The 17,981-nt window shown below is 36.9% G+C and overlaps 1 protein-coding gene across 1 annotated transcript in view; it reads left to right on the forward strand.

The window, feature by feature from the left end:
• Positions 1-13,905, forward strand: part of YES1 (YES proto-oncogene 1, Src family tyrosine kinase) — an 80,755-nt gene extending 66,850 nt beyond the window's left edge. The window contains exons 5-8 of the mRNA XM_012652080.1: positions 2,332-2,408; positions 3,759-3,912; positions 6,046-6,177; positions 12,979-13,905. Of these exons, the coding sequence (XP_012507534.1) occupies positions 2,332-2,408; positions 3,759-3,912; positions 6,046-6,177; positions 12,979-13,187 (572 nt within the window). The 3' untranslated portion in view covers positions 13,188-13,905. The remainder of the gene's footprint in view (positions 1-2,331; positions 2,409-3,758; positions 3,913-6,045; positions 6,178-12,978) is intronic.
• The last annotated feature ends 4,076 nt before the right edge of the window (positions 13,906-17,981 follow it).

Below are 17,981 nucleotides of genomic sequence, written 5' to 3' on the forward strand. Positions count from 1 at the left end.
CTGGGACCACAGGTGCACACCACTATGACCAGCTAATTTTTATTTTTTGTAGATGTGGGGTCTCGCTTGTTGCCCAGGCTTGTCTTGAAGTCCCGGCCTCAAGCAGCAACCCTCCCATCTCAGCCTTCCAAAGTGCAAATGATGCTTTAGAAGAACCAATAAGTCCGTAAATAGGCCTATAGACCTGATACTCACCCATTTTGAATTTGATCCACTTTTTTTTTTTTTTTTTTAACTCTTAAGTCAGTAGTCTATATAGTTAGTCACTGATTATGTCACCCTCTCCAGTAGTCTATCTTGACCAACGATGTAGTTCCATCTAGTGGTGACAGGGGCAACTACAAGCTACACATGTGCTATAGGAAAACTTTTTTCTCTCAAAGGGGACTGAAACCAAAAGGTAAGAACTGACACAGCCTAATAATTAATAGCCAAAACATAACTAAAGCCCCCAAACACTCTCTCGAAACAATTTCTACTGCAACAACAGTCAAATATGCCTTGTCAAAGAGTGCACTGAATGAACTAGAAGAGAAAAGGAGAAACAGAAAGTTTCAATCAAGATATTGGTAGCTTATAAAAAGATAATGGAGGGGCCAGACATGGTGGCTCACGCCTGTAGTCTCAGCACTTTGGGAGGCCAAGGTGGGAGGATTGCTTGAGGCCAAGAGTTCAAGACCAGCCTGGGCAATGTAGCAAGACCCTGTCACTACACAAAAAATAAAAAATTAGCCGGTTGTGGTGGCATGCTCCTATAGAACTAGCTACTTTCGGGATGCCTTGAGCCCAGGATTTGGATGGTTGCAGTGGGCTCTGATTATGTCACTGCACTTCAGCCTGCGAGATAGAGTGAGACCCTGTCTCTAATTAATAAATACATGTATGTATGTAAAGGAGGTAAGAGGCTAATGGTCCATTTAGCCATTTAGCTCTGTGAATTGATTTCAAGAATTATTTAATTGGGAGAACATGGTAAAATTCTATATCATCAGATCACTGGGTAGGATTTTTAGAATACAAGAGAACAAGAAATCGGAAATTTAGAATACAAGATAAGAGAAGTCCTTTCTAGTTTTAAAACTCTGTAATTCATGCCAGGCATGGTAGCTTAAGCCTGTAATCCTAGCACTCTGGGAGGCCAAGGCAGGAGGATTGCTTGAGCTCAGGCGTTAGAGACCAGCCTAAGCAAGAGTGAGACCCTGTCTCTGCTAAAAATAGAAAAATTAGCCAGGCATCATGGCATGTGCCTGTAGTCCCAGCTACTCAGAAGGCTGAGGCAGGAGGATCCCTGGAGCCCAGGAGTTTGAGGTTGTAGTGAGCTATGATGACACCACTGCACTCTACGTGTGGTGACAGAGCAAGATGCTGTCTCAAAAAAAAAAAAAAAGAAAAGAAAAACTCTGTCTCATTTCGGTATTCATTTACTTAGTAGTTGACCCACTATAATCTGTCCAAACTCATTGCCTCATGTACTCCAACATAAACCCACTGATCTGGGCAGATCTTCTTGTTGCCCTGTTTCTGTGATACTGTTCATGTTATTTCCTTCACCTGGAATTTGATTTCCTTATCTCTTGACCAGTCCACCAACTATACCAACTACATATATAAATATATATATATATTTATATATATATATTTTTAGTTGTCCAGCTAATTTCTTTCTATTTTTAGTAGAGACGGGGTCTCGCTCTTGCTCAGGCTGGTCTCGAACTCCTGAGCTCAAACAATCTGCCCGCCTCTGCCTCCCAGAGTACTAGGATTGATTACAGGCGTGAGCCAGCGCATCCGGCCCATAGTAAGCTTTTAACCAGTAATAGCGAGGCAGCAATTAGACTTCCTTTCCAGCGGTTCTCTTTGCTGCCATTCGTAGTACTTTGCTGTTCAGTGGTACCTTCTGCCAAAATTGAGAGAAGCCGGTCAGGGCAGTGCTTCCACCACAACTCATTTAGTTGCCTATATTTAGTTTTAACTACCCCAAGATATTCCCAGGTGTCTGACTTATTGATTCAGATTGACTTAAAAATATGTATCTAATACTATTTTTGAATCAAAATTGGGATATTGATCAAAGCAGGGAAAGAATACCTCTCATCTGGTAAAGTTAATGCATGTTCCCCTTTTTCATATGTTATCAGGAGTTTTCAAAATTTCAGTTTAAGGACCTCTTCTAGAATCAAGATTATTATTCAGAAATTCCAAAACTGCAAAAAAAATGAAAAAATGAAAAGCTAAGAAGTTTTATGTTGTGATGCAGGGTGGAAGAGTATTTGTTTCAGTCCTAATGTAAGATCTGATTATTTTTCGTGAATATCGTGCTGTCTTTTACAGGGAGCTTGTTAGATTTCCTTAAGGAAGGAGATGGAAAGTATTTGAAGCTTCCACAACTAGTCGATATGGCTGCTCAGGTATTTGTATATATACATGTATCAATTTGAATTGAAAGTATACATTAAAATGTAGAATAGTCTTAGTGGAATATTATAGCTTATAAAAGTGAACTAATGAAATTTTAGAACTGGAGGGAACATTAGAGATAATGCAGTGTGAGCTCCTAATGTTAAAAATATTGTGGTATCTGAAGACCGAAGGTATCTAAAATTCATGTGACTTGTTAGTAGCAGAACCAGTATTAGAACCAGCTATCTAACTCCCCATCTGGTGCTGTCCTGTATCATATGGCCTTTTAGGAAATATGGAAAATATATGCTTCACAAATATAAAGTCTATGTGTATTTATTTTTCAGCAGATAAATTTTAAGAAAATTAAAATGGATGAATGCTATTCCAAAGAAAATATTAGTAATCTAAAGTATATGCTGAATTTTTTATTTAATATAGTCCAAAACAAAAATTGTTATAAGATGGCAATATATTGTTAAAAATGGGACTTTTTAACTCTTCAACCTTTTGTTTAAAATATACAGTGAAAATTATTAAAAGTTCCTATCCACCTATGTGGTAAGTGTTCTAAGGGCCTTTTATTGGCTTTGGTTGACATGCTGGTTCCAGAACTCTTACTTCTCAATGAACATCCACATGTCCACAGATCTGTCAACTTAGAGAAACTTTATGCTGAGAAACTATACGTGTGAGCGTATACCAGGCCTGGTTTGTGCTCCTGAGTTCAAGGCTCTTAGACACTATGGTAGTGGGGGTTGGCAAACCATTTTTTTGTGAACAACCAGGTAAATGTTTTAGGCCTGGTAAGCCATGTAAAGTCTCTCATACCTTTTTTTCATCTTTTTTTTTTTAACAACTTTTTAAATATGTGAACACCATTTTAGTTCTCAGGCCACACAAAAACAGGCTGCAGGCCACATTTGGCCCGTAAGCTGTAGTTTGCCAACCTCTACCTTCTGGTTAATACCATTATCACCAGGATGTCTTAGATTGTGACTGACAGTGGACCTTGATGGGCTGTGTCCAGAGGCACTAAATAACCCTGTGATTTATCTCTCCTGCCACTGACACAGGAAGACATTAGGACATTTTGCTGTTAATGGTCACTCAGTGTACTGTGAGGTTAAAAATCTTGGCCTCCAGAGTAGTGTCAGATTTCTGAAATCTGGATTTAGCTTGCTTTTTTTATTACAGTGTTTTCTGTTTTTCCTATTATTTCCTAGACTATGCCCTGTTACCATCATCTCCTTTTGAGATATATGGTTTTAAGTGATCTGATTAAACATTAGCCAAAACTGTCTTCTCTCTACTTCCCTTTGTATCATATGTTTTGTGTTTTTTTTTTTCTTTCTAAGATTGCTGATGGCATGGCATATATCGAAAGAATGAACTATATTCACCGAGATCTTCGGGCTGCTAATATTCTTGTAGGAGAAAATCTTGTGTGCAAAATAGCAGATTTTGGTTTAGCAAGATTAATTGAAGACAATGAATACACGGCAAGACAAGGTAAAATTACTTTTACATAAATGATGTGGTCCGACACAGTGGCTCATTCCTATAATCCCAGCACTTTGGAAGGCCAGGGTGGGAGGATTGCTTGAGGCCAGAAGTTCAAGACCAGCTTGGGCAACATAGAAAGGCCCCCTCTCTACAAAAAAGAAATTAGCGGGGTGTGGTGGCACTCAGGTGCAGTCCTAGCTACTTGGGAGGCTGAGGCAGGAGGATGACTTGAGCCCAGGAGTTCAAGGTTACTGTGAACTGCGATCCTGTCACTGCAATCCAACCTGGGCGACAGAGCAAGACCCTGTCTTTAAAAAAAAAAAAACAATGCTTGTAACCTAATGTTCTATATTTTTCTTACTTAGTCTTCTTTTGAACATACAGAACTTTATAGAATAAGAATAGTTCTAGGTCTCTTCAGCAGAGTCATAGAAACATTGATTTTATTCATAAAATTATATACAGTAAATACTACTGTGGCTTTCTGATAGTTATTTCCTCCAAGGAAGACTTGACTGGTATTCTTTGCATTATAAATACAGCAACTTGTATGTAGCCTCTTTACTCTCTTGTGGCATGCCAATAAAGGTTTTTTAATTCCTTTCGTAACAAACTTTATGAACTGTTGCCTTAGACCAGAGGTTCTTAATCAGGGGTGATGTTGCCCTGCATACCACCCTTCCCCAAAGGACATCTGACAATGTCAATTATTTTAGGTTGTTGCAGTTTAGGGGCTACTGCTGGCACCTAGTGGGTGGAGGCCAGGCATACCACTAACATCCTACAATGTGCAGGAATGTACAGGCTGGACACCGCACACAAAGAATTATCAGGTCCAAAATGTCAGTGATGCCAAGGTTGAGAAACCCTGCTTTAGACAGAGTGCTTTTTTTTTTTTTTTCAACCTCCATATCTTAGTGCAATTACCTCCAGCTGGGTTATCCTTCTATTGTGGCATAATCTTTACCTGTAAAAACCCAAACCATCCTTTAAGGTTTAATTTAGGCACCACTTTTTTTGGTTTTGTTTTTGTTTTTTTTGAGAGAGTCTCACTCTGTTGGGTGGGCCAGAGTGCAGTGGTGTCATCATAGTTCACTGCAACCTCAAACTCCTGGGTTCAAGCGATCCCCCTGCCTCAGCCTTCCAAAGTGCTAGGATTACAGGTGTAAGCCACCACGCCCAGCCTAGGTACCACTTTTCAGATGAAATCTCTTGTGCTTATTCTGAGGAAAATTGATCTTCTGTTTGTCTAATTATCTAAAGAATTCTATTTTACAACACTATATACACACAAATATAAATAACTTCAAGTATGTAAAACACCTATAATCTTATTTCCACTGTAAGTATATAAACTTCATGAATGCCATGCTTATGTTCCTATAATTAGCATAATGTCTTATACATAAAAGGCGTACACTAAATATTTGAGTAAATCAACATGGGCTTTAAAAAATGATAGTACAATAAAACTTTGCAGAAAGATATCATAAAATAGAAAAGAGATTATGGTCAAAAACCAGTAGATGTTAGAACCCAATAGAATATACTTTCATAAACCAATAGTTAGCTATAGCTCTCAGGTGCCAGACTGCACTTAAAAGTTACAGATCCTATAATCCTGCGGTCCCCAACCCCCAGGCTATAGACTGGTATTGGTCCGTGGCCTGTTATGAACCAGGCCACAGAGCAGGAGGTGAGGAGTGGGTGGTGAGGGAGCAAAGCTTCATCTGTATTTGTAGCTGCTCCCTTGTCGCTTGCATCACCGCCTGAGCTCTGCCGCCCCACCATCCACAGAAAAATTGTCTTCCATGAAACCAGTCCGCGGTGCCAAAAAGAGACTGCTGCTGTAATCCATATTTTTGGCTTAATAGAGCCTCTACCTCTACTTTCTTCAAAGAATTACTGTCCCCACCACCAATTGTCTTTTTTATATCATCGAATACCTTATTAGGAAGAAATGTTATTTATTTTAATATAAATTTTAAAAATTAAAGAAGTTTTTCTATGTATCTTGTGTTTGAAGAATTTAACACTGATGACACATACAGTGGGGATGTTGACAGAATATTAGCCCTGCTTATGTTTATACAAATCGATTTTTAAGCAATTTAAGCAATATGGTCAATATTGTTTCAGGTGCAAAATTCCCAATCAAATGGACAGCTCCTGAGGCTGCACTGTATGGTCGATTTACAATAAAGTCTGATGTATGGTCATTTGGAATTCTGCAAACAGAACTGGTAACAAAGGGCAGAGTGCCATATCCAGGTAAGCTTACATTTTACTAGGTCTTGGTTATCCCATTAGTGACTTTATCAGGAGTTTATTAGGAGCAGAAATATGAGGGGGAGGAAAGGGCCTTTATTTCTTCTCTTTCCATCTCCCCGCCCCTTCTCTTTACTTTGGCATTGAGTGGACAGCAGCCAATGAAAGCCACAGTCCTTGACAGGGGATGGGCACATGAGTTGTGCTCTGCATTCACCTCGGCTTTCTCCCATGGACATTTTCCTGAGGGGCGTTTTATCTGTACTGTTCTCTAAGATAATAAGTATATCTTAAATATCCTGGGTCATTTCTGCCACCCCTTCCCCCCATCCAAAGTAATCTTGGGTCATCTCTAGTCCCCCGAAAGTAATTTCTAGTAATGTGACTGGTGTATTTTTCTAAATATATATTTGCCCTGTTTTATCAATAGACTATTTTGAGATCTTTTTCTTGTTTTATTTCTCCTAACAAAGCATATTTATAAATCATTACTTTAAGAATTGTATCTGTCATTAATACAGAGGAATAATAAAAATGTTTCCCTCTCAATAAGATTATATAGCTTTTAGGGGAAAGGGGATATTTTAGCTCACTTGAAATTCAGCTACAATTAAATATTCTTTTAATCTGTTACTTCTCAAATTTTTCTACTGAAGTTTCCTAATAGTTGAAGAGAATAAAAACCTGTAAAATCTAATATTCAGGAAACATTGTTATGCTAATCTTACAGTTTTTGCATGTTATCTAGCATATTCCTCCTCCCTGATACCTCCAACTGTGGATCCAGTGCCATCAAATTTTATCACTCACTTTCCCTTGTTGCTGTTTTTTGTTGATACTCACTGTTTAAGTTTCTCATACTTAATAATGACTCACCATTGCCCTCTTTAATAAGACTCCACTCCTGTCTTAATTTATGATCATCTTAATACACATATCCATGATTTTTCCAATACCCTGGTCTCTTGTTGTTTGAACTCTTCTCCTCCATGATCTTGTCTTCCACTCTTCCAGTCTTCCCACATTCATATCTTAAACCTTAAGTTACCAGTAACTGCAATCCTCTCATAATCTCAGCTTCATGTATCTACTCTCCGATCATCACCTCCCATCTTCCCAGCTAATTCTCTCTACCCCAACCCTAGCAATTTCTTGACACTACCAGGATCTTTAATCTATTGATTCTGCCACCTTTTCCTGCTTCTCACTCCCTTCATGAAACCACTCTAATCCTTACGTTCCATGATCAAGCAGTGTAATTATTCCCTTGCATTTACATTTGCCCTTTGCCCTTCTCTCATTTCATCACTATTGCTTAGCAAAATCACTGCACTAGATAATCCAGCTCCACCTACTCATACCTGCAAACATGACTGGAGGAAAAAAAAAAAACAGCCATGCTAAGTAATGTCACTTTAAGTCTACAGTCATGAGGAACTTTCAGTCTTGGCCGTGACAGAGTGGCTAATATCCAATTTATGATCCCACTACAAACTACTACAAAAGTTAGAATGTGTAAAAGAACTGTTTTGACATTGCACAGCAACTGATGAAGGCTACAATCCTTAAAACAGGGAAAGTACATGAGATAAGGCCTAAATTTATATCAGCTTTCTCCCTGAAAGCATTTTTTCTAAAACGGTATATGGCAAAGAAGCCCAGACAGCATCATTCTTGGTGAGCAAAACAGAGATGCAAGTGCTGGGATCTGGAGGGCAGGGTCCCAGAGAGGAAGGAGCCACAGGGAAAGAACTCTAAAATTCTGCTTAAAAATTTCCCTTAGCACTCTGGGAGGCTGATGTGGGAGAATTGCTTGAGACCAGGAGTTTAAGACCAGCCTGAGCAAGAGTGAGGCCCCATCTCTACTAAAAACAGAAAAATTAGCTGGGCGTGGTGGCGCAAGCCTGTAGTCCCAGCTACTCGGGAGGCAGAGGCAGGAGGATCGCTTGAACCCAGGAGTTTGAGGTTGCTGTGAGCTAGGCTGATGCCACGGCACTCTAGCCCGGGCAAAAAAGTGAGACTCTGTCTCAAAAAAAAAAAAAATTCCCTCAGGTCCTTGGCCAACTCCTAATCTTCATATATGAAGGGAAAAGCTCTGGGAGACCTAACAGGAAATAGCCACTGGAAGGCTGGGGAGTTGAGCAGAGTTCAGAGGCTACAGAGTGCTGGGGAGTTCTTGCTCAGCTGAAGTGAATAGACGGGGAATACTCTATACTTTTTGTTGAGACACCAGAAAGGCCATGCCCTAGAAGAAAGGGCAAAACTGAACTAACCTAAAACCAAGCCTTGACTTACTGGCAGATCTGAGTGATCTACCAGTAAAAATTAACTACCAGTAGGATGAAACTTAACATCCTTTAGGAAAAGATAACATGATCCAGATAATCTACAATGTTTGATTCAAAATGTCTGGCATAAAATAAAAAGTTACTACACATATTAAGAAGGGAAGAGATGACTGATTTAAAAAAAAGAGTTCCAAATCAATAGAAGCAGACCCGGACGTGATCTCCATCTTGGAGTTAGCAAAGGACTTCAAAATAGCAATATTTAAAATGTTGAAGTAGAAAAGTTTGGCAAAATGATGAAAAACAAAAATTTCAACAGATTTGGAATCTATAAAAAAGAATCAAATGGAAATTTTAGAACTGTAAAACATAATATGAAATTAAGAACTCATTAGATGGGTATTGTAGCAAGCAAGATTAGTGGATTCAAAGACACATTGACAGAAAACACCCAAAGTAATGCATAAATAAAAAGAATGAAAAAAACCCCAGAACTTTGAAACAAGTGAAACATAGTGAAAAGGTTAATTTATATATAATTGGAGTCCCTGGAGATGAGAAAGAAAATGAAATAGTAGCAATATTTGAAAAAAGTAATGTCAAAAACCTTCCGAATATGATAAAAAGAACCAACCCACAGATTCAGTAAACTCATTGAACCTCAAGCAGAATAAATAAACTCAGTGAACTTCAAGCAAGCACATCATGGTCAAATTACAAAATTACAAAAATCTAAACCAAGCAGCCATAAGGAGGTGGTACAGTGTGTATCCCTAATCCAAAAATCCAAAATACAAAACTTTTTGAGCACTGACATGATACCATAAGTGGGAAATTCCATACTTCACCTTATGTGATGGGGTCATAGTCAAAATTTTTTTCATGCACAAAATTATGAAAAATACTGCATAAAATTACCTTCGGGTTATGTGCGTTAGGTGTACACAAAACATAAATGAATTTTGTGTTTAGACTTGAGTACCATCCCCAAAATATCTCATTATGTATATGCAAATATTCCAAAATCTGAAACATTTCTGGCATTTGAGATAAGGGATCCTTAGCCTGTATATTATCTACACAGAAACAACAGTCAAAGAGATAGCTAACTTTTCCTCAGGATATGGAAGTCAGAAAAGAATGAAATTATGTCTTTAAAGTATTTCAGGGGAAACTTATGATCTAAAACACCAGCAATAAAAATGTCTTAAAATGTTTATAAAATAACCGAACTTAAAATGTTTATAAAAATAGATTCTATGACAATAATAACACAAAAAGGCAGAGGGGATAAAGGAGTAACAGATAAACTGTTCCATGTTTCTTTTGTTCAGAAAGTGTAAAAGTATTTATTTAAAGTACAATAAGCCAAAGACACATACTGTAATCTCAATGATGACCACTAAAATAGTAATAAAAGATGGTAACATAAAAAGCTAATAGAAAAAATGGAATGATGAAGGATGCTGGCTTAATCACAGTAAAAAGCAAGAGAAGAAAAAAGAATAGATGAGACAAATAGTTTATTTATATAATAGTTTAGTTATTCATATATTTCCATCGTTGGTGAAATGTACTGGATTTCAGGATGGTAGAGTTTAATCTAACTACATCTATAATTATATTACATGTAAGTGTACTACACATTTCAATTAAAAGATTAGACTGGATTTTAAATATATATAAATACTATAAGAGACACACTTTGTGTAAGGTATTCAAAATGACTGAAATTAAAAGGATGGAAAAAGATACTCTGTAAATGCTAACTGAAAGCCCGTGTAACACATTTTAAGGCATGAAATATCACTAGAGACAAAAAGGCATATTTCATAAGGATAAAAGGGTCAGTTCAACAGGGAAACATAAAAACTCAAAATGAGCATGCAACTAACATAGTTTCAAAATACATAAAAATTAATATAATTGGGTTATTCTAGTTAGGTGTTCAGATAAGAATCAGAATTTGTACACTGACGGTCTTTACAGAAGAAAAAGATATATAAGCATCATTGTCTGTCTTTGATAATTTGAAGAGGATTCAGAAAGGCTTTTCCGACAGCAGGCTGTCCATTTCAAAGCAACAGCTTCTGTTTACTAATCTTATTTTAGGACAATAATAAACCTTGGCAAATGCAGACAAGTATGAAATGTTTAAACTTATTGACAGAGTGAGTGTTGTAATAAGTACCATTGGATTTTAGGTATTGACAATCTTATAATCTTTCAAGTCTCCTTTTTTCTGCTTTTACAACTGAGGAATGGTAGGGAGAGACCTGATTCCCACTGTGCTCAGGGAGTTGTATCTTATTTGCAAGCTCAGAAGTTCCCTTATAGAACAGAGTTTTCTACCTGAATAGAGGGTATTTCCATTAGATGCCATTTTTGCGATATTTTACTTTCATAAGTGTTGGCATAAAGTAATTGTTCTGGTTATCAGATAATTATGAAGGATCAAGTTTTGAATAAAGTTTATTGGTTATTCGTAGTTATTTTTGTAGGTTCAGATATAATTCAATTGATCTTAACAGTCAATTAAAATAATAAAACTTAAAATAAAAGAACAAAGGCATAAAAGTGGAGAAAAGAGTTCTTCAATTATAGTAAGCTCTCGTTGAATATTAGTTGCTTTGTTCCTTTTCTGCTTCTCCCTAACAACTTCTGGTTATATTTCCACGGTTGGCAAAATGTACTGGATCTCACTTATGAAGGTGATACTGCCTGCTTAGTTGAAAAGCTCAAAATAATACTCATACAGTTTTTTTTTAATAGTAAAAAATGTAGGCCGGGCATGGTGGCTCACACCTGTAATCCTAGCCCTCTGGGAGGCCAAGGCGGGAGGATCACTTGAGGTCAGGAGTTTGAGACCAGCCTGAGCAATAGTGAGACCCCATCTCTATAAATAATAGAAAAATTACCCAGGCGTGGTGGTGTACACCTGTAGTCCCAGCCACTTGAGAGGCTGAGGCAGGAGGATGGCTGGAGCCCAGGAGTCTGAGTTTGCTGTGAGCTATGATGATGCCACTGCACTCTAGCTGGGGCGACAGAGCAAGACTCCGTCTCAAAAAAAAAAAAAAAAAAGTATTTTGACAAATCACTTATTCCTGGGAAATACCATAACTAAAAGTAGAAATAATGACTTAACCCCATTACGTTGACTTAAGGGGATCATAGTCTGTTTAAGAAATCATTGCTGACTAGTCAATTCAAGATTATAGGAGATAAGAGGGATAGCCTGACTTGTAGCTAGGCAAGGAAGGTGGTGTGGGAGATGGGAGGAGTGGTGGATGGGGTTGCCAGCTTGGTGAGACAGTGTCAGGAGGAGGAATTTAGAAAAAGAGGCCTTTTTTTCTGGCCTGTAATAACATAGGGTGAGTCCCTGTAATAAACTGAAGAAAGTCTAACAGGTGATATTAGAAAGGAAACTGTTTCAGAGAAGTGACTCTTCTCTGTTATATGATTAGTTATTTGGCAAAACCAGGACTAGAACTCTTTCTTCTGAATTCTTATTTGAAAGTTCTTTCATACACTACGTTGCCACCATTCCTCATTAGCCCAAGTTTGGTCATTGTTAAATGTAAATATCAGAAAGCGGCCGGGCGCGGTGGCTCACGCCTGTAATCCTAGCTCTCTGGGAGGCCGAGGCGGGCGGATTGTTTGAGCTCAGGAGTTTGAAACCAGCCTGAGCAAGAGCGAGACCCCGTCTCTACTAAAAATAGAAAGAAATTAATTGGACAACTAAAAATATATAGAAAAAATTAGCCGGGCATGGTGGCGCATGCCTGTAGTCCCAGCTACTCAGGAGGCTGAGGCAGGAGGATCGCTTGAGCCCAGGAGTTTGAGGTTGCTGTGAGCTAGGATGACGCCACGACACTCTAGCCCAGGCAACACAGTGAGACTCTGTCTCAAAAAAAAAAAAAAATCAGAAAGCATCAGTACCTCAAAGTGGCACCCTAAATTTTCATTAATAGGGTTTTGAAGGCATTAAGTGTTAAAAATAAGATGTTAGGTGGAATTGAAAATTAGACGGGTGGCTGGGTGCAGTGGCTCACACCTGTAATCGTAGCACTCTGGGAAGCCAAGACAGGAGGATCGCTTGAGGCCAGGAGTTCAAGACCAGCATGAACAAGAATGAGACCCCCATCTCTACCGAAAATAGAAAAAAATTGAGCTACTCAGGAGACTGAGGCAGGAGGATTGCTTGAGCCCAGGAATTGAGGTTGCAGTGAGCTATGATAATGCCACTGTACACTCACCTGGGTGACAGAGCCAGTCTCTGCCTCAAGGGAAAAAAAGAAAAGAAAAATTAGATATGTGGAAATATAGATTAGCATTTTCTAAGCTCTTTTTGATATACTCTGATACTTACAATTTATTTACTTTCTCTGTTGAAAGAATCATTTCATTTCACTAAATAAACATGATATACCTTGAATCATTTAGTGTAGGGGATTTGTTTTGTTTTGCTAGCAGTGGTAGGACCATTGTTTTTAATGTTTGACTCTTGTGTGGGTAGGCATGGTAAACCGTGAAGTGCTGGAGCAGGTGGAACGAGGATACAGGATGCCCTGCCCTCAGGGCTGCCCAGAATCCCTCCATGACTTGATGAATCAGTGTTGGAAGAAGGACCCTGATGAAAGACCGACGTTTGAATATATTCAGTCCTTCTTGGAAGACTACTTCACTGCTACAGAGCCACAATACCAGCCAGGAGAAAATTTATAATCCAAGTAGCCTATTTTGTATGCAGAAATCTGCCAAAATGTAAAGAACTTGTGTAGAGTTTCTCACTTATGTACAGGAATCAAAAGAAGAAAATCTTCTTTACTCTGCATGTTTTTAATGGTAAACTGGAATTCCAGCACAAAACCACTTTTTTTCCCCCAAGTGTTAAACTCTAAAGTACCAATGATGAATTTTCCAACTTATTTCAGGGTCCAAAGAAAATAGAACTAAGATACTGATGACAGTAGGGGCCATAGCATGGTAATGAAGAGCAGCAAGGCTGCTGCTTAAAAATCATTTCCCTTCTTTTCTTCCCCAAACTCAGAATTGTCAAGAGAAAATTATTTATTGTTACAGACAAAACTTGGGAGATAAAAAGCTATGCCATAATAAAATCTAAAATTAAGGAACATCATAGGACCAAATAATTCCATTCCAGTTTTTAAACATTTTTTGCATTTATTATTTTCAAAAGTTTTTCCTTAAACAGTCAGTATGCAATCTTAATATATGTGCCTCCTCTTGCATGGAAATGGGCCAGGTTTTTCAGAAACATAAAAGGAATATAAACAGCATCTAAAACTTGATTAAATGTTAGACCACAACAGTGGAATTTGAAAGTATCATTGCTATGTTATCACTCATATTCATGGAACTAGAAAGTAGAATAAGAAAATTTTCAGTTCAGTCATTTTCTGAATAGTTCAATTTAGAATAATGAAGGTAACTAGAAAGTGAGTTAATCTTTTATAAGGTTGCATTGATTTTTGTTTTTAAAGGCAGTATATAATTGAAATTGAACAATCCAAGGGGAAATCTTTAATCTTTTGAGAGCATGAAAAGTAAGACCCAGCTTTTAATTAAATAGTCCTTTTTTTTAAAAAAAAAAAAAAAGACTTGGTACTGTGAGATGTTGCTACTATGTTTTTATGGTGATGGGTGCCACAAATAGAAACTATCACAAGATCCAGGGACTTAAATGCACTTTTGATTGTATGGAATATAGACAGAGAGGAAAATGTATTTAAAAGAAATATGAGAAAAGAAAATGTGAAAGTTTTACAGGTAGAGGGATGGAATGTAATGTTTAATGTTGATGCCATGGAGTGACAAAATGGCTTTGCTGGCACTCAAAACTACTCACTTAGCTATTTTCTGAGACTTTAAGAGTTATAAGGTAGGACTATAAAACTAATTTTTCTTAACATACACACTAAATGAGTGTCACAGCCTCAAAATAGTGAAGTTAAGCCTTCACACTAACTCCAGTGAGACACAGTTTTATGCAAAACATTCTTAGAACTCCAGTTTCCAAATCCATGTTTGAATCTACAGTCACTTTTTAAATATACTTTACTGGTGATCATTTTTTTCCCTTTTAGAATATAGTTTATTTGGGGAGGAAGACTTATTCTGAATAGTAACAGTAGTGAAAAGGGGAACAATTTTCGCCCATTTCAAGTGCAAAAGTGAAGCATACAAAATAAGACTGATTTTTATGACTAAATCAGAAATTCTAAAATATGAATTTGAATAACAGTATTCTGCTTTAAGTGTCTAAGGAATGGAAGAAGTGAATCCGATAAATAAAAGTCTGGTATTTGTGTTTTTAAAATATTCCTTTATAGTGCACACTTTAAATAAAGCATTATATCAGGTTCCTATATTTTCAGGGTATCATTTTTAACTGCCGTCACTTACCTGATTTAATGAATAACTTTAAAATTCTGTGCCATGGTATATGTGTTCAAATTCAGACTATTTTAAAATGTGACAAGTGAACATCATGCAGGTTGGCAACGGTTCTGGTACTAAAAATCATGGTTGTTTTTTCTGTTTACGTAACCTGCTTAGTATTGAATTCCTCTACCAAGAGGGTCTTCCTAAGAAGAGTGTCATCATAATTTATCCTTAACATCTACAATCTGTGACATGAGATTTTTAAAAGACTTTATGTAAATTATGATATTGTAATTTTTCTAAGCATTTTTAAAAAGATAACAAAATTACGCACTAATTATGATCAGAAAAATAAGCCAGGAAAAGTTGATGGTGTTCATTAGGTTTTAACTGAATGGAGCAGTTCCTTATAATAACAATTGTATATTAAGGATAAAACACTAACTTAATGTGTATTCATTTTAAGTTGTTATGTATTTTTAAATTGCCAAGAAAAATAAACAACTTTGTACATTTGAAGATTTCTTCCAACAGCTTTTTGTCTTCAGTGTCTTAATGTGGAACTTAACCTTTACCAAAAAAGGAAGTTGTCAAAAACAGCCTAGCACAATTTTTTTTAATGAATAATGGTAGCTTAAAACTTAATATTTTTATAAACTATTGTAATATTTTGTGGATAATTGAAATAAAAATTCTCATTGAATGCACCTATTTATCTTTTTAGTTGCTATTCATATTTTCTCATTAGTTTTTAAAAATTTGGCATATTCTGAATTTATTCTACCATTGAAAAAAATGTTCAGCTACTTGTAACTGTGAGCAGAGTTAAACCAATTCTTTATTAAATTCAGAACATTATTGAACTCATCCTATGTAGTTAATCTTCCATGTCAGGTGAGTAACATTATTTTTACAAGTATTTTCTTTCTTTTTTTTAAAATTATACCAGCAAGTACAGTTAATAGAGAAACCTAAGTGATTTGAGTAAAGCTATTTATAGAGAATCTATGTGAAGGATATAAAATAGAATGACCACTTTTGACCTTAAAGGAGTTAATTTTCTAAAAATGAAAAATGTGTTAGCCTTATTTCTGTGTTACAATTCTTTGATTATACATATTATGAAAACAAAATTGTCTGCTACTAAATTTGGCCAATCAAAAGTATTTGTTATTTTAAATAAGGTAATAGTGTTAATTACCTTTTACTATTTATCATCTAAAATTGTTAATAACTTTTTCCTGGATTTCCAAAAAGTAACATTAATCAACGCAAACACTTCATTTAGTAAACATTTACTGAGTATTTTTGTAGTGTGGTAATACTTTCTCAATTTAAGAATGTTTTCTAGTTTGCTGTTTGCCTTTAACTTCACATGTAAATTTTTTTTTTTTTTTTTTGAGAGAGTCTTGCTGCCCTGGGTAGGGTGCAGTGGTGTCATCATAGCTCACTGCAACCTCAAACTCCTGGGCTTCAGTGATCCTCCTGTCCCAGCCACCTCAGTAGCTGGGACTATGGGCGTGTGCCACAACACCCGGCTAATTTTTCTACTTTTAGTAGAGACGGGGTCTTGCTCAGGCTGGTCTTGAACTCCTGGCCTCCCAGAATGCTAGAATTACAGGTGTGAGCCACTGCGCCCAGCCTTACATGTAATTATTGACATTTAAGTTATTCATTTCTATGTTGTCAAGTCTATTCATTCCTTTTTAAGCTTAGAAAGTCCTTATCACCCCAAGATTAAATATTTATCTCATCTATATTACTGTTTATGCTATTTTCTTTTTAACATTTCAATTTGTTTAGAAGTCAAGTATAAAATATGACTTAAGGGCCTAGCATGATTTTTTTTTCCCCATATAATTCTCCTAGGACCAATTATTGGTTAATCCATTCCCACCCAGTTGGTTTGAATTCCTTCATTTATTATACACATACCTACACACACGTTTTATCTAATTGTCATTTCTTCCATTAACATACTTTTAATTACTATCACTTGATAATCTATTTTAATAATCAATAGGGCAAGTTCCTTTTGCTATTTTTTTTTTAATCTTGGTATCCTGACAAATTCTTGAACAAGTGTAGACTTCTATTTTTCACATTCCAAAAAAATTCAGATAGTATTTTGGTTGGAATTACATTATGCTTATAAACTAATTTGGTAAGAATTAGCATTTTCCAAATCAGTCTTCCCATCCCATTTATGCAAATCTTCATTTAGATCTCATAGTAAAGTTCTTCTGCAAGCTTTGTGTATGGAGTTGGGAGATGAGTCTCGTCTCATGTCTGATTATACTGCTGTAAGGATGCCATTCTGGTGCTGCTGCAGACCAGATCCCCATTTTGTTCCAAAAGAAATTAACGTGCAGAGTTGAGAAATAGGATGTGTGCCCAACGGCATTTATTTCCCTAGAATCAGCTCTTCCCTGCCCTTCCTTCAGTGTCTGCTTTTTTTGTGTAAGCTACATCAAGTTGAGTATTTGTCACATGCAACCAAAGTACTGATTAATTAACATTCAAATTGTTATTTGAGAAAGGAATACTTCCTTCTGATTAAAATAAGCAATCTGTGCCCAACATTATCCAGTTGCCCTCCACATCCAGGGAGGACTCTGCCCTGCTTCTGCTGGAAAGCTGACCTGTCTTTACCAGATGGTTCCCCTGTTCTCTGGATTCCTGTGGTGTCACGCCAATGAGGAGATCCAGCAGAAGACCGAAGGAAACGAGAGAGGCCAAGGTATTTTTGCTGAGGCTCCCTCCCTGTGAGTTTGGGCTGGCTATGTCCTTCAGCCAACCCAAAGTTCCTCTCAATATGGCCTCTCCTACATTGTCCCCTCTCTCCTTTTGAGGACTGGTAGCAGCTCCCATTACATATCTTTTCTGTTTTAGGGGTGTTGACAATTTTGCTGTTACTAACTCCACCTACTACATTAATCCCTGTGGTTCCCCTATACTGCACACCTCTTTGTAAATATCTTTATCTTAATTTGAGTGTACCATCTGTTTCCATTTGGTGCCCTGACTGATACATTCATCATAATACCAACAGCTGTATCAGTAGAAAATATTTATTAGGAAACTATTATATCAAAAGTGATAGTTTAACAAAAC

The sequence above is a fragment of the Propithecus coquereli genome, unplaced genomic scaffold (assembly GCF_000956105.1).
Source record: "Propithecus coquereli isolate 6110/MARCELLA unplaced genomic scaffold, Pcoq_1.0 Scaffold38, whole genome shotgun sequence".
NCBI lineage: Eukaryota > Metazoa > Chordata > Mammalia > Primates > Indriidae > Propithecus > Propithecus coquereli.